General features: G+C 38.5%; 1 protein-coding gene across 2 annotated transcripts in view; it reads left to right on the top strand.

Annotated features, from left to right (window-relative positions):
* The first annotated feature begins 10,225 nt into the window (after positions 1-10,225).
* CARNMT1 (carnosine N-methyltransferase 1) overlaps positions 10,226-24,676 on the top strand; it is a 42,428-nt gene continuing 27,977 nt past the window's right edge. Inside the window, exons 1-3 of one of the 2 annotated variants that reach the window (XM_041740889.1) lie at positions 10,226-10,613; positions 18,414-18,609; positions 19,448-19,611. In XM_041740889.1, the coding sequence (XP_041596823.1) occupies positions 10,378-10,613; positions 18,414-18,609; positions 19,448-19,611 (596 nt within the window). In that variant the 5' untranslated portion in view covers positions 10,226-10,377. Of the gene's footprint in view, positions 10,614-10,698; positions 11,226-18,413; positions 18,610-19,447; positions 19,612-24,676 lie in introns of those variants that run through there. The other variant, XM_041740899.1, reaches the window with a different exon arrangement.

Below are 24,676 nucleotides of genomic sequence, written 5' to 3' on the forward strand. Positions count from 1 at the left end.
GTAAAGCCAAAAATATTAACCATCTTGTTGTCTATAGAAGTTTGCCAACCTTTGCTCTATATATACTCATTGAATGCTGATAGATTACCTACACTGTACTGGGAGCAGGGACAGTCTGTGCCTTAAATGAGCTCACAAACTCTGTGGAACCAGATATTTTCACAACTACTCGCAAAGCAGTGTGAGAAACACAGGAACAGAGGAAGGAAAAAAATCTGAAGTTGTAAAGGAAGAAGCGACTTTTGGGGGCAATAAGGTAAGGGATGGGAGGTGACTCCTGGGACCTGACAGGAAAGACTACTTGCTGTCCACTCGAAAGGATGTTATGTTATGCTAAATAACTTAGAATTTATCTGAAGGGCAGTGGAACACACTAAAGGATTTGAATCAGAAAAGCAATATTATCAATTTACTTTTGAACATTTGTTTTTAGGTAGATTTATTTATTTATTTATTTATTTATTTATTTATTTATTTATGAGAGACACACAGAGGGAGGCAGAGACATAGGCAGAGGGAGAACCAGGCTCCCTGAGGGAAGCCTGATGCTGGGACTCAATCCCAAGACCATGGGATCACGACCTGAGCCAAAGGCAGATGCTCAACCACTGAGCCACTCAGGCACCCTATCAATTTACTTTTGAAAAAAAAAAATTATTGAAAAAAGAATCATATGAAATCTCTTCTATATCTGATACACAGGAAGGAAGTCTAAAGGCTGGCAGGTTAAGTTAGAAGTATTGCAATAGACCATATTTTTTAACCTGGGCCAAGCCCTGTCCCAAATAATTTTTATGTAAGCCTATTTATTAGCAAGTAAAGTACATATCAGGATTTCATTTGGCATAGAGTGCAATAAAGTAAACTGAAGCCAAACATTAATTATATACACATGTTTAGTTAGTTATGCTTCTAGCGTGGGTATATAGTAAATCAGAGAGAATTCATTCCTTAAAGAGGATTTCTATCATCTCTACTTTATTCTTTTTTTTTTCTGTTTACACATGAAGGTAAAGTTATTACCAGTTGCTGACTCTGCAAATTCCCCCTCCCCATCTCCACCTCACCTCTCTTCTCTCTTCTTCATAAGAGATAAGAGGCCTGAGTGGTTTAAGGATCAGGTGCGTGTTTAAGGACCAGGTTCGTGTTTCAGGATTACGAAGAGGATATTAATTAGTCTAAGCCTGCCAAGGTAATTCTGTATTCTTTGCCTATGATTATTTTAGAAATGGGAATGTGATGCACAAATGGGACATTGCTAGGAGGCTTCCGGAAACGTGTACCCACTGAGGGAAAGGTACATACATAGAAGGAAACAGACTATCTTCTTCACTAGATTTGTTGTACATGGGTGTGATGCCTGGAACTGAGGCCACCATGCTGATTGTGAGAGACTCTACTAACATACTGAAAATAGCAGAGCGAAGGGTGGGAGGGATGGGCTGATGGCACGGAGGACTCAGCCTGGAGTTGTCTGACCTTGGAACTTCATGTAATTTAAGAGAGTAAATGTTCTTTTTACTGTAGCTTGTTTAGGTTGGGTGTTCTTATTCTGACATAGGCTCTCAGAGGGAAAGATACATATGCACTCTTAATCTATCAGGAAAGGGATTCATAGATATATATGTTCTGTGTTGTTTCTAAAGCAGTACTTATCAAATTTTAATGTGCCTATGAATCACCGGGGGACCTTGTGTTTTGTTTTTTAAGATTTTATTTATTTATTCATGAGACACTGAGAAAGAGGCAGAGACATAGGCAGAAGGAGAAGCAGGCTCCCCGCAGGGACCCGAATGCGGGTCTGGATCCTAGGACCCCGGGACCAGGAACTGAGCCAAAGGCAGAAGCTCAACCACCAAGCCACCCAGGCACCCCCTGGGAACCTTGTTTTAATGCAGATTCAGATTCATCAGGTGAGTCTGAGATGCTGCATTTCTCTTAGAAATTCCCAGATGTCGATGATGCTAGTGTCAGGACCATGCTTTTGAGTTACAGATGTAGGCAAAAAGTATAGCCTCTTGAAAGTTTGACAATGGGAAAACCTCCCAGAAATGTATAGGACTTTTTAAGGGAGAGCCAGGAGTTGTGGTGTAATTGTGATTCTGATCATTCAAAAGAATCGTCCAGGGACGCCTGGGGGGGTGGTTCAGTGGTTAAGCACCTGACTTCGGGGTGTGATCCTGGAGTCCCAGGATCGAGTCCCACATCAGGCTCCCTGCCTCTCTCTCAGCCTATGTCTGCCCTCTCTCTCTCTCTCTGTCATGAATAAATAAATAAAAATTATAAAAAAAAAACCCCAGAATCACCCAATATTAAATCTTCTTAATAATTTCAGAAAGTTAAGAGACAAATGGTGGAACAAGGACAAGTGCTTAGAGACTAGCCCTGCAGAGAAGAGAGAAGTGGAAAGTGTCTTTCTTACTTGTGTGAGGTCCCCAGACAAAGCACATATCCATAATTCCAGCAGAGCTTTCAGATGACCATATAGGCCTTTTGCACTAAAAATTCAGTGGTATTCCCATCTTCACCACTGTGGGTAAATTAAACCAACAACAACAAAAATCTGTAAAGTAAGTATAAGGAAGCCCAAACAAATTCTGATTTTCCCCCTGTGATTACTACTTTGATGTTTTCTTTGGAAGTAATAGTTATATAATTCTTCCCAAATGTTTTTTAGGAGTATATTTGCTTGGCTGGTACCTTAATCATACAGGAGTATGTTTATAGGGTAACTGGACCCTAGATTTTAGGATGGGAAAGCTTGGAATAATGTCTGTTCAAAGTATCTCTTTAATTTGAAATGTTCCCCAATGGCAACAACAAAAGAGGTTTAGAGCTTATGGGATGGGAAGATAACTTTGTAAGAACTGTTTTAGTGTTCCGGGGAAAAAAACAGTAACTCCTAGCAGTAGATAATCTATGATATATTTTGTAAACCAACTTCCACTTATAATTTACATGAAAATCCATTTTACTTCACTTTTTATTTCAAAAAAATTAACAATAGTAATACAATTTTCATCTCAAATTTGAGAGTAACTATTGGAAACATTAAACACAATGTGCATACAAATATTACAACTGGCTCATGGCTCCTGTGATTAATAATATAAAGGATCACAACAAGTACAGGACCCATTTATAGGAGTCCTATCTCTAGTTTTATAGGAGAAAGCATGCTTGTTTTGTTTTTTTTTTTTAAGATTTATTTATTTATTTATTTATTTATTTATTTATTTATTTATTTATTTATGATAGACAGCGAGAGAGAGTCAGGGAGAGAAACAGGCAGAGGGAGAAGCAGGCTCCATGCTGGGCGCCCGACGTGGAACTCGATCCCGGTACTCGGGGATCGCGCCCTGGGCCAAAGGCAGGCGCCAAACCTCTGAGCCACCCAGGGATCCCTGCATGCTTGTTATTTTAAGACCAAATGATGGTATTCTTCGTCTGGATCTAGCTATGAGAACAAAGAATATAAAGACAAAACAAGCTAGTTCTAAGACAAAGCTGGACTCATAAAGATCAGAATTAATAGAGGAATTCCAAGAATAAAAAAATCATAAATCCTAAATGAGGATCATGGTTATAGGGGAACTCTGTTAGTGAGCCAGGAAAGTCCCAAGTGGCCTTTTCCTTTTTCCATGAGATCCTTAGGTCAATAGCAATTTGAGTCAGTGTTGATATGAAATCAAGATATTTCACATAAAGAGTAAGTAAGTAAGAAATGATTTGTCTCCACAAACATATTCCTGGGGCAATCTAGTCTCTCAGTTTTGGTTAGCATAATCTGTCTTCTCGCCCACCTAGCATGTTAAATCTCTGTAAATAGTTACTTGCAAGTTAATAAGGTTTTCTAAAGTAAAAGGACTTCATGAAACTTGTCTAAGGATAAACAAGACCAACTTCAGTACAGGCAGTAGATTCAGTGGTTAATAATTTTTTGGGCTTTGTAGACTTGCTTCCAAATCACGGCATTCCCATCTAATAACTGTATGACTTTATACAGTCACTTATAGTTTTATAGTGTTCTCATCTGTTTTTTTAAAAAAAGGATGACAACACTATTATATTAAGAAATATGCAACTATACACATACAGTGTTTAGCATGGTGCCTGGCACTTATAAATTCATTTATTTCACAAAATGGTTATAGAAAATATTTATATGCCAGACACTGTGCTGGATGTTAGGGATATGAACATGAACAAAACAAATATGCCTCCCACCCTCAAAGAAAAAAAAAATTTTTTTCTCAAAGTTAGTAAAGCAGCTGATTAAAAGGCAAACCAACATAATATGTAAACTTCCAATGAAATATCTTCTTATTGTATAAGCATAATCCTCTATACTCAGGACTAGTAGATAAATAGGTCTGCAGATTTCTGAGCCTGTGCTTTCAAATATTTAATCGTTATGAAAATACTTTGAGAATAATGAAGGAGTAATTTCGTTGGCACAGCAGGAAAATGAAGGGATGATTGCGCTAACCATTTTATCTAAAGCAGGAAAGCAACTTTGAACTTCTTGTTCATACAATGGACTATGAAGTTTCCTTCTTTCAATTCATCATGTTTATCTACTCTATACCTCAGTGGAGCATATGCTTTGGAAATGGTATGCAGGAGTCCCATGCTGGATACCAAGGCATTTTTAAAAAATAGTTTAATAGGCAAATTGAGAGCAGAAGAAAGCAACTAGAGAAAACTCTTGCAGATAGAAAAATTGCTGACTGATGGCATTTTTTTTGAAGAAGACTGCTTGAAATCAAAGGATATTGCCTGTTATTTTATTTTTGAAGAATGTTAGAGCTAGAACATCTTTTAAGAACAATTGTCTAATTGTTTCACTTTATAGATCAGAACATAGTCCCAGTGAGGTTAGTTGACATCCCTAAGGTCATATAACTACTGGCATCAGTGTCAACATCACAGCCTAGACCTCCTAAGCCAGATCCCGTCTTTTTGCTCTGCACTGCACTGCTTCTTGTCCTTGGACCCAGCCAACCAGTGTTGACTATGGTGTTGATTAGTGACATACAAATAGTCATTCTGACAGTTACCTAGATTAGCATGATGAGGTGATGACCACATGTGGGGAAACTTGATCTTATGGCAGAAGCATTTTTTTTTTCAGGATAGTATAGCCTGTGAATTATTGTGAATATAGCACAGGCTTTATTATCTGTATCTGGTCCTTAACATTATAAGTGATGAATGGTATGTAGTAGTGGAATTAGTGTCCATTAAAACACTTTCCCTTGGAACAACAGGTATTGTGCTGTATTATTTCTGTATGGCATTCAAGCTTGGTTGCCAGTTCTTCCTAAAAATCATTTTCTGCTTCAAGTAACTAGAATGGATTCTGTCATCTGCAACTAAGAAATCTGACTCGGCTTGAGTAGTCTCCAACAGAATCTTAGTGATAAAAGATAGTCTTTTAGCCGATTCACAATTGAGAAGATCATTGAAGTTAAGCAAATTAAGTCTGAAGGCCTAATAATAGGGGACTGATGGTTTGAGTCCAGGTCTGAGTCTGAAAGCCTGAGAACCAAGAGCTATGATGTCCAAGGGTAGAAGAAGCTGATTGTTTCAGCTCAAGAAAATTCACCCTTCCTCTGCTTTATTTGTTCTATTGAGGCCCCCAAAGGATTGGATGATGCCCACCTGCATGGGTGAGAATGATCTTCTTTACTGGATCTATTGATACATATGCTACTGTCTTTTGGAGACACCCTCATAGACATACCAGGAAATAATGTTTTACCAGCTATCTGGGTACTCTTAACCCAGTCAAGTTGATATATAAAATTCACCATTACAGGAGTGCAGTGTCAGGTAGTGCTAAGTGCTTTGAAGAAAAATAAAAATAGATAAGGAAGCTGGGATGTACATGAAAAAAAAAAGATGTCTTCTGATAAAAAATAAATTGTGATATGTTCACCCAAGGAATACCTCATGGGACAAACTATAGCTCTATACAACATGGATAAAACTTTGAAACATAGTATTGAATAAAAGAAGCAAGAAATCATGCCGGGAGAAAACAATCAGCCAAATCTAAAATATGCAATATTTTTCAGCCCAAATGATCTAGCTTTTTCGAGGAAAAAAAGAAAAAAAAGGCATGGTAACAAGAAGAGAAGGGAAGAAGCGGGGTCTTGAGGAATAGAAAGAGATACAATAGGCATGATGTTCTAAGTTTTAACAACTAACTATAAGAAGACATTTTTGAGGCAAGTAGGGAAATTTGAATAAAAACTGGGTATTAGGTGATAATTAAATTCATTATTAATTTTGTCGACAGATTGAATAATGACATAATGGTTATCTTTTCAAAGTTCCTCTTAGATATACACACTGAAGTTTGTATGGGAAAAACAATACAATGTCTGGGAACTGCTGTAAAATACCCTTGCAAAATAATCAACAAGGTGAGGTTAGATAAAACAAGATTACTAAACTGTTGAGAATTGGTGAAATTGGATGAAGGATTATAATAATGTAACAGATTGCATGTGTTATTGTTTCTACTTTTATTTCAGTTTGAAAAATTTCCATAATTCATATTTTTAAAATAAGAAAAGTAATTTACTTAGAAACCTCTTCTGGATTTAAATGTAAAAATGTATCTATGAGAATAAAGTAGAAATTACAGGTTTATGTGTTATTATAAAGACCTTTTGTTTTGAGATTATGTAGATTTATTTATATGCAGTACGAAATAATTCACAGATTCCCTATACTCTTCACCACAATGGAAAAATCTTGCATAACTATAGCACTATTTGTGCTCAGTTGACATTGATGAACCATATTCAATTTTACCGGTTTGGTATGTATTCATCTATGTACATATGGCATGAATATTAATTTATATGCAATTTTGTCAAAGTGTAGATTTGTGTGACCTCCGCCATAGTCAAGATACAGAACAGTTCTGTATTACAAGATACAGAACAGTTCATATCTTGTACTATCGTTTCATAGCCACAGATACCACCCTTACTCCCTATCACCTCCAACCTCTGGCAGCCATTGATCTGATTTCCATCACTATAATTTTGTCATTTCAAGACAAAATATATAAATAGAATCATACAGTATCTGTAACCTCCTTTGAGAATTTTTTACCACTGACCCTAAGTCTTTTGAGATTCACTTAAGTTATTAAGTGTGTAAATAAATCATTCCTCTTCTTATTGCCAAGTAAGTTTCCCATGGATGGATGTGACCCAGTTTGTTTAACCATTCATTTGCTAAAGGACATTTGGATTGTTACTAGTTTTTGGCTTTTACAGATAACCATGAACTTTCATGTAGATTAGGTTTTTGTGTGAGCACACTTTTTCATTTCTCTAGGATAAATGTCCATATATGCAATTACTGGATGTAAGAAACAGCTATAGTTTTTTCCACAGTGGCTGTTCCATTTTATATTCCCAATCAACAATGTATGAATATATATGAGTGTGTGAGCTATAACTGCTTAACTAGTAGTTTTGCAGAATAACTAAAGAAAGAGTGATGGCTTTTTGGGTTATTAATTCCTAGAGATTAAAAGAGACCTCTTGACCTCTTTCTGGGCAGCCCGGGTGGCTCAGTGGTTTAGTGCTGCCTTCAGCCCAGGGCATGATCCTGGAGACCCTGGATGGAGTCCCATGTCAGGCTCCCTAAATGGAGCCTGCTTCTCCCTCTGTGTGTGTCTCTGCCTCTCTCTATCTCTCTCTCTCTCTGTCTCTCATGAATAAATAAATACATTTTTTTTTAAAGAGACCTCTTCCTGATGAAAATATGCCAGTCCAAATGGTCCCATGGTTTGGGAAGATTTTTATAGAAGAAACTCATTGCAAAGAAGTCAGGTCAAGGAAATCCTAAAAGCATTTTAAAACAAGGCCAAAAATTTTTCCTCACTGACATCTGAAAGGAGGACAGAAAATTAACATTTATTGAGCAGACATACCAGGCATTTCTCATTCTTTATCTTATTTATTCTTCCTAATGACCCTGTAAAAAGGGTAATATGTCCATTTAAAGAAATAATGTAATCGAGATCTCAAAATACTTTTTAGTCCGTCAGTTACCAACTGGCAAAGCAAGAATAAAAAGCCCAGCTTCTAGCTGCCTTTAGCTCGGTGCAAGAAACATAGGAGGAAATCAGCACATTTGTTGAAAGGAATGAATGAATAGATGAATGTCAGCTCTGCTATTTATGTACCCTTTGGCAAGACTATTAATTTCTCTGAGTCTGTGTCTTCAGTTGTTAAATGAAGACAATAATAACACCTCCTTCACAGAGTTGTGAACAAAGGAAAAAATGACAGGAAAAAAACAATTTAGAAAATGTAAAATGTTAAATGCGAGATAGTATAATATTCTAAAAGTACAGTTGGTGTCATAACCAAATACTGATCAAATACAGGCACGAGACTTGAGGAGGTGGGTGTAGTGCCAGTAACGTACTGTGTCTAATGGATCACTTAATAGCTGTTCCCCTAGTTTCCTCATCTGTGAAATCATAATTGAGATTAAGTTTGAGCACCTTAATGACACAGACCCTAAGATTCTCACCGAGTAATGAGACAGGGCCAAGGTAGCCTCTATACAGGGAATTAATTTGAAAATGTTGAGGCACCTGTGTGCCTCCGTTGGTTATGCATCTGACTCAAGATTTCTGCTCCAGTCGTGATCTCAGGGTCAAGAGATTGAGCCCCAAAGTGGGCTGGGCCTGAAGCCTGCTTGGTGTTCTCTCTTCCCCCTACCATGCCCCCCACCCTCACATTCTCTGTTTCTCCCCCCCCCTCAAAAAAAAAAAAGAAGAAAAAGAAAAAAGAAAATGTTTGTTATACTTCCTAGGATAATGAAAAGTACGTTGCTGACTATAACTATCCATGGCATTCTGGTCTATATCAATTAGGTCATTCAGACCTAGATCAGTGCATCAAAATTATTACATATATAATTTGTGTATTAATAGATAAAATACGTAAAATATACATGTAAAACAGTATTGGTGACAGCTAATAACATGAGAATATATATATAACTTCCAAACACCTGTCTCTAAGAAAAATCCACACTGGATAGAAAATGTGGAACAATAGGTAAGGAATTGACATATTGTGTCTGTGTAGGGGATAAGGCTGGCTAGGAAGAAGGTAAAGAAACCACATTTGTAACCCTTTGCCCTTTCCTTTTGATTTTTGGACCATGTATTACTGCATTACTATTAAAGAAATAGACTTTAAAATTTTATAAAAAATCTTGTATAACAAATGGAACATTGACATGGAATAACCACAAGACTTTTTAAAGCATTACTAGTTGATGAAAATATAACGCCATTTCCTTTTCAATATGATGATATGTTTTTACGGAATTTGTGGTACCTGGGCATGTTTAACTCTTCTGAATAGAGCAATCTTTTTTCTTTTAGCACTTTTTTTTTTTGTAAGAAAGATATGCCGAGGGGTAGATAAAATCGAAAAAAAAAAAAAGAGTTATTTCCTAAGAATAATATTGAATGTTGGGCGAGGCACCTGTTTTACCTACGAGCTCAGAGACAAAAGAGGTGGAAAGTGTCTGTAGATGAAGAGGAAGAAGCGAAGCCTGGCATTGCTAAGGGCAACCCTAAGATGCTGAGGCATCTCGGCTCCTGTGCCTTTGGGTGGTCTTCCAGCGAGCCCATCCAGTTGGGTCTTCACATCTTCCTCATCCGTCTGCCATCACCGGCCAGGGCGGGATGAGGATTTTCGCAAGACCCTAAGCCCTGAATAGATGACGGTGTCTCTCTTCCCCTATGTAATTAAACACGGAAATACACTTAGAAAACAAATTAAACTTCAGATCAGGATGAACGCAAGACCTCCCCTCTAGATTTTCTTAACTAAACATTCCTAATAAATTCATCAAAGCTGAACTTCCTTCCTGCTTGCCCCTCCCTTCGCCTCGGGTCAGCTGCCGCGTCCACCTCCCAGCGCTCGCAGGCTCTTAGGCCCCGCCTCCGCGGCGTCCCGCAGGTGCCGGCCCCACCCCCCGAGGGATCTCCCCCCTCGCCCCGCCCACCTGACCCTTCGCCCCGCCCACCGGGCGCGTCGTCCTTACGGCAGCGCGCCGTCGCCAAAGCCCGGCAGCGAATGAGCGCGGGCGGCGGCGGCCCTCCGTCGTACCCCCGCTTGCGCATGCGCGCTCGTGCCGGGCGCTCCCGAAGACCTGGCGGAGCCCGGCGCGGATGGAGGCCTGAGGGCGGCGGGGGCGGAGCGCACCGCGAGCTGGGGGCATGTCCGCGGCGGGCGCCGTCTAGAGGAAGGCCGAGCAGCCGCCACCACGCTCTCAGTTGCGGCGAGACGCAAGCGAGCCAGGCCTAGGGCCGCGGCGGCGATGCAGCGACGGCGGCGCCCTCCGCCGCCCGCTTCTCAGCTGCCCGAGGGCTGCGGGGGAGGCGGCGGCGGCCGCGGCGGGAGCGAGGAGGTGGAAGTGCAGTTCTCGGCCGGGCGTTTGGCCTCGGCCGCGGCGGTTTCGGCGGCGGCGGCGGCCGCGCGCAGCACGGAGGAGGAGGAGGAGCGGCTGGAGCGCGAGCACTTCTGGAAGATCATTAATGCCTTCCGCTACTACGGGTAAGAAGCCCGTGGCGGACCCCGGCGCAGCCCATGGAGGTGCCCGCTGGTCGCGGCCGAGCCGCCGGAACGGGGGCGCCCGCCGCGCTCGCCCGCCGCGCTCGCCCTCGCCCTCGCCCTCGGCCGCCACGCCTCCGGGGCGCCCGGACCGGGCCGCCACAGCTGACCTCCGGGCCCCCGAGTCACCTCGTACCACCTTAGCCCCTCCCGGCCCTGCACAGCCGCGTGTCTGCCGCGCCGTCCGCTGCCCAGCCTCGTGTCTTCTAACCTCAGGATCAGATTAGCTCTCTTGCCTTCCGTCGTCCCTCGTTAAAGGTTTGGCTTTGAGGCCGGTGGGGGTGACCGGAAAAGCGCTGTTAACAATTGCAGATAGAAGATGATGGTGGTAAAAGCGTCCAGTGCTGGGCATGATCTGTATGTGTTGTCGATGTCCTCCAACCTGAACACGCCGAGAACCCAAGTTCACCTGCACGTGGGATGCCGTAGGACGAATTTCCCAAACTGTTGCCAGTTCTTGCGAGAGCTGCGTTAAGATTTCCACCCCAACCCCCCGGGCGCTTTGAACGTCCGGGCACATTAGTGGTGAATGATGGCGCTCAGAGTCTTTAACTGGTGGGTGAAATTAAGGTCGGAGGTGGTCCGGATGTTCCAAAATTTGCTCATTATTAAAGAGGGAGAGGAGAGGAGGCGCAGTAGAGGAATCACTTTTTTGGTATTTTATTCTGCAAATATGTATCGAATTCTCGCTGCGGGCTGGGCACAGTGATGGGGCTTTTAAACTTGCTTAACTTCCACTTTTTTTTTTTTTTTCCTTTTTAGATAAGGTGTTACAATAGCCTAGTCACAAAATTTTGATTCCAAGATCTGAAAGGGACTTAGATTTTCAGGTAAATCTAGCACTTCTATTCGTGTTAAGAGTTGAGTTCACCGACAGCGATGTTCTGAGTCTGCAGTTGGAATGAGATAGACAGGAACTGCACGGGTAAAACTGTTCCCTTAGATGGGATGCTGCTGTGATTTATGCAAACTTTTTTTTTTTTTTAATTGGTTGACTGTGACCTCTTCAAGGGCAGGGACTGAGCCTTATTTATTTTTGTGTCACCAGTGCTTGGCATATGTTGTTGAAGCTCTATTTTTAACAAATAAGACAAGTAGTAGCAAAGAAATGCATTTGTGCTTCCCAAATAGCCTGTAAGTTTGTGACCAAGTTGGTAGCTTGTTACTATTTTGAATTTGGAAACTTGCTTAATAAAAGCCGAAAGTTATTTAGAATCCGATTGCATTTCTGCAACCTGAAATTTTGAAGTGCAAAGATCTTGATGAAATAATCTACTGATTAAACCCAGGCGTAGGAACTGGACCGCACTACTAATGGAGCCCAAAAGGGAATTAACTAGTGTGGGGATTTGTATTTAGTATCAACAGAGGGAGGAAGGCATACAACCACAGAATTGAACTTGATGCAAGTATTGTTGTTTGAAAGAATCACACAGGGAGGAGAAACAACTAACCCTAGATTTAGGTGAAAAATCTAGAAAAGGATACTGGAATATGTCCTGGAAAGGAAGTGGACCCAACTAGTTAAAATGTGTGTGTGTGTGTGTGTGTGTGCTGGTTCCAATATACTAAGACTAATTTAAAATCGATATTTAAGATTAGGTATCAAATGGGCCTTTTTATGGGGGGGGGACAGGAACCTTTGACCTAGAAGTAGGGCTCAACTGTGGCAATGTAGAGAAGAGTTTTTATGTGCATATTCTAGTTGTTGTGATATAGTTTCCTATACTGTAATCCCTCTTTAGCAGTTTAATGTGAGATTTAGGATAATTTTATTTTTTAAAAACAATCCTTTTTATTTGTGTGTACTCTCTTGATGAAACACTTCAAATAGACTGTAAATATTGTTAAAAATATGCTTTTCAAAACATCACTGAAGGACTAGGGGTATGGGAAGCATTTTGTAGCAGAAAACACACTGGGTTGTTCCAACAGTTTATGATCTTCTAGACCTGCACTGTTCAATCCTGTAGTCGCTAGTCACATCTAGCTACATTAAAGCTTAAATTAATTAAAATTTAAAATTCATTTCCTCAGTCTTACTAGCTACATTTCAAATGCTTCATAGCCAGCCACATGTGGCTGGTGTCTGTTATATTGGACAGTGCAGATGTAAGCCTTTCCATTATTGCAGTAAGATTTGATGGACAATCCTATTCTTTTTTTTTTTAATTTTTTTTTTAATTTTTATTTATTTATGATAGTCACAGAGAGAAAGAGAGGCAAAGACATAGGCAGAGGGAGAAGCAGGCTCCATGCACCGGGAGCCTGATGTGGGATTCGATCCTGGGTCTCCAGGATCGCGCCCTGGGCCAAAGGCAGGCGCCAAACCGCTGCGCCACCCAGGGATCCCGGACAATCCTATTCTAAACCTTTAGCAAGTACTTCTAGATTTTAAAAAGCTTAGTTTCACTGCTGTCTTTTAGTGATTATATAGGGGATTTAGATTAAAGGTCAAAGGACAAGAAATGTCCTGATTAATATGATCTAGTAATATGGCTTCTAATTTTGTGTTTCCTACAGGTTTTGCTTAGATGACATATTTTTTTGAGTTCTTTATTTTTTTTAAAGATTTTTTATTTTATTTATTCATGAGGGACAGAGAGAGAGAGAGAGAGAGAGGGGCAGAGACACAGGCAGAGGGAGAAGCAGGCTCCATGCAGGGAGCCGATGTGGGACTCAGTCTCAGGTCTCCAGGATCACGCCCTGGGCTGCAGGCGGCGCTAAACCGCTGTGCCACTGGGGCTGCCCTAGATGACATATTTTGATTAAGGCAAAAATTATTGTAGCATTGTAGTGAATAGCAAAAAAAAAAAAAAAAAAAAAAAAAAAGTTTTAAGTTGTGAGCCCTAAAATACCAATCTTGTTATGAATGAAGAAAAATAAAGGTCTTCTGAGAAACATTCTACTTTTCGAAATAGCAGTTAGGTAAGATTTTAAAACTTGAGATGTAGAGTTCTTTTGTACAGCTGAAGGAATAGGCATATAAAGAGGTGAACAGATTGTGCAGGCTTACACAACCAAATTATGGTAGAGTCTGGCCTGAAATCCAAAATTGTTGACTAAAATTTTACCCTGCATTAGTAAGCAGAGATACTAGTAAGACCATTTAAAACTTGTGTTTTAATACATTTTAATTTATAATTATTTTATTTTATTTTATTTACTTATTTTTGTGTGTGTGTGTGTGTTTTAATACATTTTAAAAATGGATAGAGAAGGGGTCACCTGACTGGCTTGGCCAATTAATAGTGTCTGCCTTCAGCTCAGGTCATGATCTCAGGGTCCTGGTACTGTGAGCTCTGCATCGGGATCCGTGCCCAGCAGCGAGTCTTCTCCCTCTTCCTGTCTCTCTGTGATCTCTCTGGCTCTCACTCTCTCTCTCAAATAAATAAGACTTTATTTATTTGAGAGAAGATACACTTTCCTATTTGGAATTCTAGAGTAGCTCAACCGGTGCAGAGGAATGGGTCTATGACCTTGGCCCTTGGCTCAGACCCAGTATCAGACCCACCCTAATGAAAGGAGACTGAGTCAGAGTTGGGGTCACTGCCAAGACCAACCTTCTGGAGAGAGCTGAAGGTAGAGATACTCTTGAGCATATGGCTGGTCACTCTATTTTCTCCCCTTAGTTATCAGAAGACATGGCCTCATAACTGCTGACTGAATTCAGAACCAAGGAGAGTCTGAAGGTTGTAAAACATTCTTAAAAGAATGTTGGGAGAGTTGGGAAACTTTCATTAAAGGGCCAGGCAATGAATATTTTAAGGTCAGAGGGCCTAGGTAGTCTCTGTTACAGCTATTCGATTCTGCCCCTATGTGGGAGCAACCACCATAGGAAGTATGTGAACAAGTGGGCATGGCTATGTTCCAGGAAAAGTCTTTACAAAGTGGACCCAGTATCCAGGGAGCCATAGTTTGACCACCCCTGCCTTAAAGTACATTGGTTGTTTAAACATTTCCAGAAGAGTGAGATTAGCCCCATTTAAAATAGTATTGTAAAGATTGGACTTGTATCAGCTTCAGTAAGACCTCACTTATTTCAGGAGAGTCATTGTGGATGGATGTACATTATGGACAGTTTTACAGACCATTTTAAAAATCAGGGGTTAAGACATATCCTGTATCTCATAACTGTTCTGTTGTAGTTACATCACTTCAGTATCAGTAATTGACAGTAAATATGTGTGGGCTCTTCTGGCAAATCTATAACTTCCTTCAGCTACCCTACAGTCTGGAAATTAGTCTCCATGGAGAATGAAACATGCCACCTTGGGAGCATAACATTTGTTGATTGTTATTTGCATAGGTTGAAATCTGGAGATTCAATATAGGGACAAGATGAGACATATTTTAGAAGAATTCATTGGGCGTGGTAGATTTAATCTGGGGACAGCATTCCTAGGGAGCAGGCCTCTTAGGAATCTTTGGGAGACCAAATGAGGGTTTGGGAGAGGTAGTGATTTGCAGAGAATTTATGAAGTAGAATCAAAAGGATCTGGGGCTTGTGATTGTGGGGTCTGTAAGAAGAGGTGTTTTACAGTGACTCATTTGTTTCTGACTTGAGTGGATGTATGGTATACCATTCATCAGTGTCAGCCATAGAGCAAGAGGTGCAGGGTTTTTTTGGAGGGGCTATTGTGTGCGAAGTTCAGTTTGGATATGTTGAATTTTGAGATGTGTTGAGAGGGAGGTTGTGGGGCATCCAGTGCTCAGGAACACTAGAAATGAAGTACTCTTTAACCAATTGACTGTGAGTTGTAACCCTTCATAACTCTGCTGTTTGCTGTTATAGTCACTTTAAATAGTTCCTTTAGTGTCATCCTCTATTTTCTAGGAATGTAACTTGATTCATTTTCTAGGAATGTAACTTAATTCATTCTGAAAATGAATTTGTGTCAAGAACCTTAAAAATACTTTTTTTTTTTTTTTAAGATTTGCTTATTTTAGAGTGAGCTGGGAAGGGGCAGAGGGAGGGGGATAAGGAGAGAAGCAGATTCCCCACTGATCATGGTGCCCACTTGGGGCTCCATCCCACTTGGGGCTCCATCCCATGACCTATGAAATCCTGATCTAAATCAAAACCAAGAGTCAGATGTTTAACTGAGAGCCACCCAGGCACCCCAGTACTTATCCTTTCTGACTTGGTAATTATCCTTTTGGGAATTTGTAATAATTTTTTCCCCCTAAAATATAGACAGAACACAAAGTCTATCATGTAGACAAGTGAAAGTATATAGATACCCAGTGTTTGGGAAATAACTAAATCAATTTTGGTTGCATAGATGGGATAATGAACAGTCATTATAGTCATTTGTCCTATAGTCATTAGAGAAGTTTTTTCTGATCTGGGAAAATTATTTTGATAAAGCTGAAGAATTACAAGTGCTTCTAAAAAGTTGATATGCATGTGAATCATTTGGAGATCTTGTTAAAAGACAGGCTACATTTCAGTAGCTCTTAGGTGGGCCATGAGATTCTTCATTTCTAGTGATCTCCAAGTGATGTGTTGTTCTGAGTATTACTTTTTGACTAGAAAGGCAATTAAAAAAACTATCTTAACAACAAGGAGAAATATGCCAAAAAGAATTGATTACCTTTAGAAGAGGGATTATTAATAGCTTTTTTCCTGGAGAATTTTTACTTTACATTTTTTTGTATCTTCACTGTGAACATATATAGTTAAACCTACCACATTTGATCTATGTTTCAGGCCCTGGGCTAAGTGATTTGTATGCGTTATTTTGTTACATTTTTAGTGAAATCCCATTGGGTTGGTAGAGGAATATAATGGTACCCAACCTTGTAGGGTTTTATGGAGATTTCTCAGAGTAATCCATGTTCAGTGACTTTTGCAGGGCCTGGGTTTTATTAAATCTCAACAAATAATAGCTTCTATAATCATCATCATCATCATTGTTGTTATGTATTACCTTGTTTTGTATGTGAGACAATTGAGGCAGGGAGAAAGGAAGTAACTTGCAAAGGGTCTTGTAGCAAATAGGTGGCATAACCTGGATTTCAGTCGCTATCTCTTTGACTCTGCAGCTCACTATTACACTGTCTCTAGGGGGACCAAAGCAAATATCAATGCAGAACCTGCCAGCTTGATCTTTTCACACTACCCTACCAATTCCCCTCTTGCCCCTGACCACCACAACCACCACATACCAGTTTCTAAAAACCTGGTCAGGTTATTGCTTTACTCAAGAGCTTCTTCAGAACTTCTTTATTACTATTCAGAAATTAAAGAGTAATTTGGCATTAAAACGAGACAGTTACTTGAGTGAATAGAAAGATTCAGGCAACCAAATGAAAACGTGTTTTTCATTTTCATTTAGTACAGAGTAAATGTCAAAGAACTTTGAGGAGAAACACATTTATTTGTTTATATAAAGTGTAAAGAATGATACAGTGAAAACCCATGCACCCAACACTTGGTTAAAAAAAAAAAAAGACCCTTTCCTTTTCCCTGCAAAGAACATCACTTTCTTAATTTTCATTTCTTTGCTTTCTTTGTAGTTTTTTATGTGTTCAGTCCCTGTAATATATTGTTTATTTTTATATAAAATGGAATTGTACATTCTGTATTTTTCTGCAACTTGCTTCTTTTCAACACATACTTACTTTGATAAGTTTTATCCATGTTATTGTGTATAGTTGTAGTTTATTAATTCAATTGCATTCAATTGTTTGATTATACTGTACTTTCTTCATTCATTTTATTGGTGATTAACTGTTAGGTTATTTGCAGGTTTCTTGTTTGTTATATGTAACAGTTGTAATAGGAAGATAGTTTATGTTTCATGGTGCCCCTGTGCAGGAGTTCCTTGAGTATGTGTCTAGGACTGTAATTGCTAGGGAGTGTGCATATTAAGCTTTTTTGGGTAATGCTAAATTATTTTCCTAAGTGGTTGTACTAATTTCGGCACCTGTCATCAATCAGTATGTGTATATATATTCAAGTTCCATATTTTTGGAATATTTCCTAATATTTTTTCCCATATTTCTTATAATCAGGCTTTTAGATTTTGCCCATCTGATTGATGTAAAATGACACTCATGGCAAATGTAATATTCAGCTTTTAAAAATGATGTGTTTTTTTGTTTGTTTTCAGATTTTATAAATAGGTAATTCTCAAAGTCACCATTAGAGTTATCTGGAAATTTCTGGAATGCAAATTGTGAATAATATGTAAAATGCTATAGAATTTCAATTTTTCCTTTGTTTACTATTTTTGTAGTACATAAGATCCTTTGTGTGTGTGTGTGTGTGTGTGTGTGTGTGTGTGTTTAATTTAGCTTGATTGGTTCTTAGTTAATTTCAAAACATATATTGTATATTGTCAAGTAATTTCAGAGCAGTATTCTGCTATTTGATGGAGAAATTCAAAGCATTCATCTAGTTTGCTAAAAATTCTAAGTTTGGAAATTATAATCATAAAAATAAACTAATTGTACATTAATCCTCTTTATGTTTCCTTTTCCCCCTCCTAATTGGTGCAAATGTTTACTTTGCTAGTTGTAAAGTATTTGTCTTTTGTTTGGTTGCTTAGAGAATTTGTTAGTGATAACATAAAACTTTCTAAGTTGATATCCTTAGTTGATATCCAAACCAAAAGATTGTAAATGACAATCTCCCAACATTATAAAGAAATAATTGTGCAGCAAGACAACCTTTAAGTAAGATTGGCCCTGGTGAGAATTCTTTTGCCAATTTAAAAAACACCTTTTATGTTTTAGCACCAGTATGCATGAGCGAGTGAACCGAACAGAAAGACAATTTCGATCACTTCCAGATAATCAACAGAAACTACTTCCTCAGTTTCTTCTTCACTTGGACAAGATTCGGAAATGCATTGATCATAATCAAGAAATACTACTGACCATTGTGAATGATTGCATACATATGTTTGAAAATAAAGAATATGGAGAAGATGTATGTGAAAGTTTGTTCTATTTTTATTTTAGGGTTTAACCTCCGTATTTTGAGGTCTTTATCTTTCTGGATTTCACTTTTATATTTTGCATGGGCCATTTGTTCTACTTAGAGAATATTTTCACTTTTATGCTCAGGCATTTGATTAGGCTAAACAGAATACCATGCCAGAAACTAGGTTTGTTCAGGGATTATTATTCTTTTTTATAAAAATAGTAAGATAATTATTGGCATATTGTTGTACGTTTCACATAATGTCCTGACTGTTCTAGCATATGGAGTTAGTGACAAGTTTTTATGACCAACTTTACTAGCTGTGTAAAATTAATTTCCTTTGCTAAATGCATTTTCAGTATCTTGTATCTGTTGATATTTATCTTTTACTTTAAGAAGTTATTTTCACTTATAAATCTCAAGGGACTGGCAGTAATAGAAACTGAAGTCCTCTTTTTGTATCCACAGGATAGATACAGTTAGGCCACTCCAGTGTGAGCCTCTCCATGCTGCCCCATCAATGACCTGGAGGGACTTTCTTCCCTCTCTTAGAGAGAGATGTCCCGTCTCCATAGCAGCTCAGTTCTGGTCCTCTCCTGAGTAAAGACTGCTTAATTATATGGTGGTTTCATGATTAGTGGACCTTAAATCTATTGAGGGTAGAAGTGAGACCACCAAACTCTTTTCATGTAGGATCTCAACCCTACATGAACCCTGGTTGAGGAGAGAGGCTAGTGATTTATCCACCAAACCATCTATATAGCCCCTTAGTAGCAAGTCTGTTTAACCATATTCGTGATTGATTCCTTGGTCAGAAGCTAATTGATTTCTGTTTTCTAAACAGGGGAATGGAAAGATTATGCCAGCATCTACATTTGACATGGATAAATTAAAATCCACACTGAAACAGTTTGTGAGAGACTGGAGTGAAACCGGGAAAGCAGAGAGGGAAGCCTGCTACCAGCCAATCATTAAAGAAATTTTAAAAAATTTTCCAAAAGAGAGATGGTAAATAGTATCTTATTTTTAACCAATTTGTCTAAGATAATGTAAGCACTAAGTTTCTCTATAAGAAATTTCATAGTCCTGATTCATTTTTATAGTCACTGTGTGCCTGTATTTTTCCATATATGGGTGTGTGGTGTTATACGTGTTCTTAGATGCCTTGTATGAGGTTGAAGTTAATATTTTGAATACTCTCTACACTTAAGGGAAATCATTCTGTATAGAAATTAATAAGGTTAAATTGAATGTTCGTTATCAGTGATGTTTTCTTTTATAATTTGCTTATGACATCACAAAAAGCTGCAGGCTATTTGCATTTTCCTCATTATAACTAACTTATAAATAGATAAGGGATCTATAGCTTAGAGATTCTTTTTTTTTGTGCCATGAAAAGCCTAAGCAGTCCACTTTTCAGAATAACATTTATAAATGAATAAAATAAAACGCATAAGGTTGCAAGATAACCAGTTTTGAATAATAGTTATCGAAGTATTTAAAAACCAGATTTGTGCTATGACATGCTTTGTATCTTGTATCACATTAAAACAAGATCTAGTAGCAAGTATAATTCCTGTATTTTTGAAAATACCAGTGTATATGTCATTTTGAGAATCTCAACAACTTCAGAATAACAGATTCGTTGCAGGCATTTTACAGCGCTATATCCTCTCTACTTAATCACCAATTCTTAACGTTTTACATTTTATTTTTTCTTCCTCCTACTTCCCTTGTTTCCCTGCTTTAAGAATATGTCTAAAACTGCATATATGTACAATTATTACTTAAAGCATTTGAAAGATCAATTTATATATCATTTTTTAACCTCAATGCTTCAGAGTTTATTTCTTAAGAACAAGGATATTCTCTTACATAAACACATTGCAGTTATCAGATTGAGAAAATTTAACCTAGAATATGATTTTCTAATCTGTAATCTGTATTCAAGTTTTATAAAATTTTCCTGAAAATGTTCTTTATAACACTTCTCTTTCCAGTCTAGAATCCAGCCCTGGATGTTGCATTGCATCTCATTATCATACCTTAGTTCTTTAATCTGGAACAGTGCCTTAGCCTTTCTTTGACTTTTATGATGTTGATATTTTTGAAGAATACAAGGAAGTTATTTTATGGAATATGCCTCGGTTTGAGAATATCTGACGAAATGATACCTAATTGATTATCCTTCTCAGGATATCACATTCAGAGTCATACAGTGTTTATTAGTCCATCATTGACAATTTTAATTTTGATTATCCATTTAGAATGTCACTTAGTTTCTCCATTGTGTGGTTACTGTTTCTCCTCTTGGGACTAATAAACAATTTCTGAGGAGACGCTTTAAGACCATACAATTAATATCCTACTTCTTCTCAGACTTTCTCTGCCTTAGAGTTGTCAGCCACTAATGATTCTTGCATGAACTGATGTGTCCTGTGCTGGTTATGGAATGGTGATTTTCTACCTTTATGATTATCAGTTGGCGTTCTACTGGATCTGTAAACTATTACCAGAAAAGACCAGTGGTTCCTATTTTACTCATTGGGTTATGATCCATTACTGTTGGATTTCTGTTGTTGTTGTTACCTCACATTTAGCACAGCAGGAGTCCCTTCAAGTTGGCTCCTATGTATTTTCAAATGGCCCAGTTTTTTTTTTTAGTGCTTCCTTATTTTCTGGTACAGTAAGTTATTTCAGTCCCATTATGTATCTTCCCTACTTTAAGTCCTGGAATTGGAAATTTTTCCAAGTATCTGGTTAATGTGGAATGGTATGTAGAAACCACGATCTGGTACTAGGCATGTTCATCGTTACTGAAATGTCACAGCTTTTGAGCCTTTTATAGTGGATAGAACATACATGCATACACACATTAGAAAGCATTAATTCATACTGATCCCTTCAATTCCAATCCACCCCCAAAAGTTTCCTTCTTGGCTTCTCCTGTTCTTTGTATCTGTCTGCCTTTTTCCACTGTGAGAACTCAGCTTCTGACAACATCTGTACATTGACTCATCCACTCAATCCACAGTACTCACATAATGGTTTCAGAGTTGTTATCTCCATACCACTATGAAAAACAAACTACTGGCAGAAGTTTAGGATTTGCTAGCAATTATTTTTCCCCCTAAATGAAGGGTATTCACAAAAATAGGCTTCACAAGTTCCTCAAATTAGCTTTGAAGTAAAGCTTGCTTTGCTTCAACCCCCTCTCCTCAGTGTGATTGTGTTTTTTATTTGAAATCCAGTATGTTGAGGTTTGTTTTTGTTTGCTTTCAATTTTCAGGGTGGTTATGTCTTGCCCCCACACCTCAACATTGCTAATTTATATTTTTTGATGGGTGAGCTATCAGTTATCAACTTGTGATATTCAGAAAAGGTGTATTCCCTTCTCTGTTCCTTTGATAGCGAATCTCAATCCCTCATTCTCAATCCCATGCCCCATGTAACTAATCAGTATCACTGATTTCTTGTTTATCCTTCTTTTTATTTTTTTTGTTTCTTATGAATGTAAGCAGATACAGGTTTCTTCTTCATAATTACTTCTTTTGTTTCATACACGAAATGTAGCAGCCTATATACTTTATGTTGCACTCTACTTTTTCCCCTAAACAGTCTTAGAAAAGCTACATTTCAGTTCATGGAGGTCTTCTTAGCCTTTTTTATAGCTGTAGAGTACTTCAACCAATCTCCTGTATTTGTTTTTTTTTTGTTGTTGTTGTTGTTGTTTTGTTTTTTGTATTTGGTTATTTAAGTAGTTGGCAGTATCTTACAATTATAAAGTTACAATTAATAACTGTATACAGGAGTATTTTTGTACTGTTGAAAGTATATCTTTAGTATAAATTCTTAGACATGGGATTGCTGAGCCTGCAAGGTAAATGCATATGTAGTATGGTAAGTGTGTTAGTTACCAATTGCTGTGCAACAGATTACCACAAATTTGCTTAAAACAGCATACATTTATTATTTCACAATTTCTGTGGGTCAGAAGTCTGGGCATAGCTTAATTGCATCCTCTGTGTAGGATTTCCGAGGTTGCAATCCAGATGTCTGCTGGGCTTTGTTCCTGACTGTGGAAATACCTGCTTTCAAGCTCACTCATGTTATTGGCAGAATTCATTTCATTGTGGTCGTGGGACTGAGGAAGGGCCCTGGCTTCATGTTGACCTCCTTGGAAGCCTAGATGCCACTTGCAGTTCCTTGTCTTGTGAGCTTTCCCAAAATGGTCATTTCATCAAGCTGTCAAAGAGAGCCTTTAGAGTGAGCAGGCTTTCAGTGGAGTCTTTTATGATGTGATGTTACCACAGAGGTGACTCTTGGTTAGAAGCAAGTCCTAGATCCCTGTGCATACTAAAGGGTGGAGATTATAAAAAGGCGTGAACACCGATAGGTGGTGCCGACTTTACAGTCTGTGCCAGTTATTGCTACATACGCCTGTAAGGGTTGTACTGTTTCCCCTTATGGCCAACAATGTATGAAAGTACCTGTTTACTCACAGCCTTACCAAACATTGTATTACCAAGCTTTTGAACTTTTGCCAATCCAATGGGTGTTGAAGTGTATCTTGGCCTACTTCTCATTTGCATTTCTCTTATTATGAATGAAATTGAATATCTCCATATGTGTAAGGGCCATTTTATACCTTGTTTTGAGAAATATAAATGTTTTTCCCCTCATTTAAAAAAGTTGAGGTGAAATAAGTATAGCAAAAGTGACCATTTTATAGTAAACAATTTGATGGTATTTAGATATTCACAGCATTGTGTATCCATCATCTCTACAGAGTTTGAAAAGATTTTCATGAACCCAGAATAAATCCCATACCCATTAGGTGGTTACTCCCCATTCTCCTTATCCCACCTGACCTCTGTCAGCAGTTTATGAGGCGCCTAGATGTAGTTTTCTTTGAGTTTATCCTACTTGGGGTTTGTTTTGCCTTGGAGGGTTTGGGTAGATATGTATTACTAAAGACTATTTGCTCTTATTTTTCCCTTCTGGGACTTGAGTTGCTTGTATATGAAACTGCTTGACGTCGTCTCTCAGGACTCTTTCTATATTTTAATTTGGATAATTTCTATTGACCTAACTTGAATTTCACTGATTGTTTATTATGGCAGTCTGTTGATAAACTCATTGAAAGACTTACTCTGATACAGAATCTAAAACACCTGTCTAGTACCTCCATATACACATTTATTTCTGTGTGTGTGTGTGTTCACTCTGTGCTCACATTTCCTGTTTGTATCATGTGATCTGCCTTTTCCACTTGATGCCTTAATGTATTTTTTATGATTATTTTTAAATCCTGTCTGATAATTCCAACATATGTGCTGTTTGTGGGTCAGTTCTGATGATGGTTTCTTCCCATAACAGTGGGTTACATTTTCTTTCTGGTTTGCATGTCTCATTTTTTGAATGAATGCCAGATGATGTATGTAAAAAGAACAGTAGAAACTGAAGTGAGGGATGCCTGGGTGGCTCAGTGATTGAGTGTCTGCCTTTGGCTCAGGGTGTGATCCCGGGGTCTCAGGATAAGTCACACATCAGACTTCCTGCATGGAGCCTGCTTCTCCCTCTGCCTGTGTCTCTGCCTCTGTCTCTCTGTCTCATGAATAAATAAATAAAATTGTAAAAAAAAAAAAGAAACAAGTGAATAGTATTGACAACTAGAAAAAAGGTATTCCCCTTCTGCAAGCTGTGAGCATTGGGGGGGGGGGGGTTGAGTGAATCTTGTGTTTTTAATTTTTAATATTACATGTATTAGCTGCTTCAGTCAAGAAAATTATCTATAAACCTTTCATCTGGAAATGTGGCAATGTAATGTGCTTTCTAGAAAATGAAATAGTTTCTAAGTTTTCATCTGATCTCACCTTTTACTTTATGTACATTGATTTAATCTTTCCTGCAGTAGATTAGTAGGAAGATCTTTGCAATTTTAAAAAACACTTGGATTCTCAGTTGTGAAAATATAGTTACTTCTTCAGCACTAAATGAACTGCTACCATGTCCACAGGAAACCATTGGGTATATTGGAATTGTCATCTGCAAAGGATAGGATTGGGGCTCT

This window comes from Vulpes lagopus, chromosome 2 (genome assembly GCF_018345385.1).
Source record: "Vulpes lagopus strain Blue_001 chromosome 2, ASM1834538v1, whole genome shotgun sequence".
Lineage (NCBI taxonomy): Eukaryota > Metazoa > Chordata > Mammalia > Carnivora > Canidae > Vulpes > Vulpes lagopus.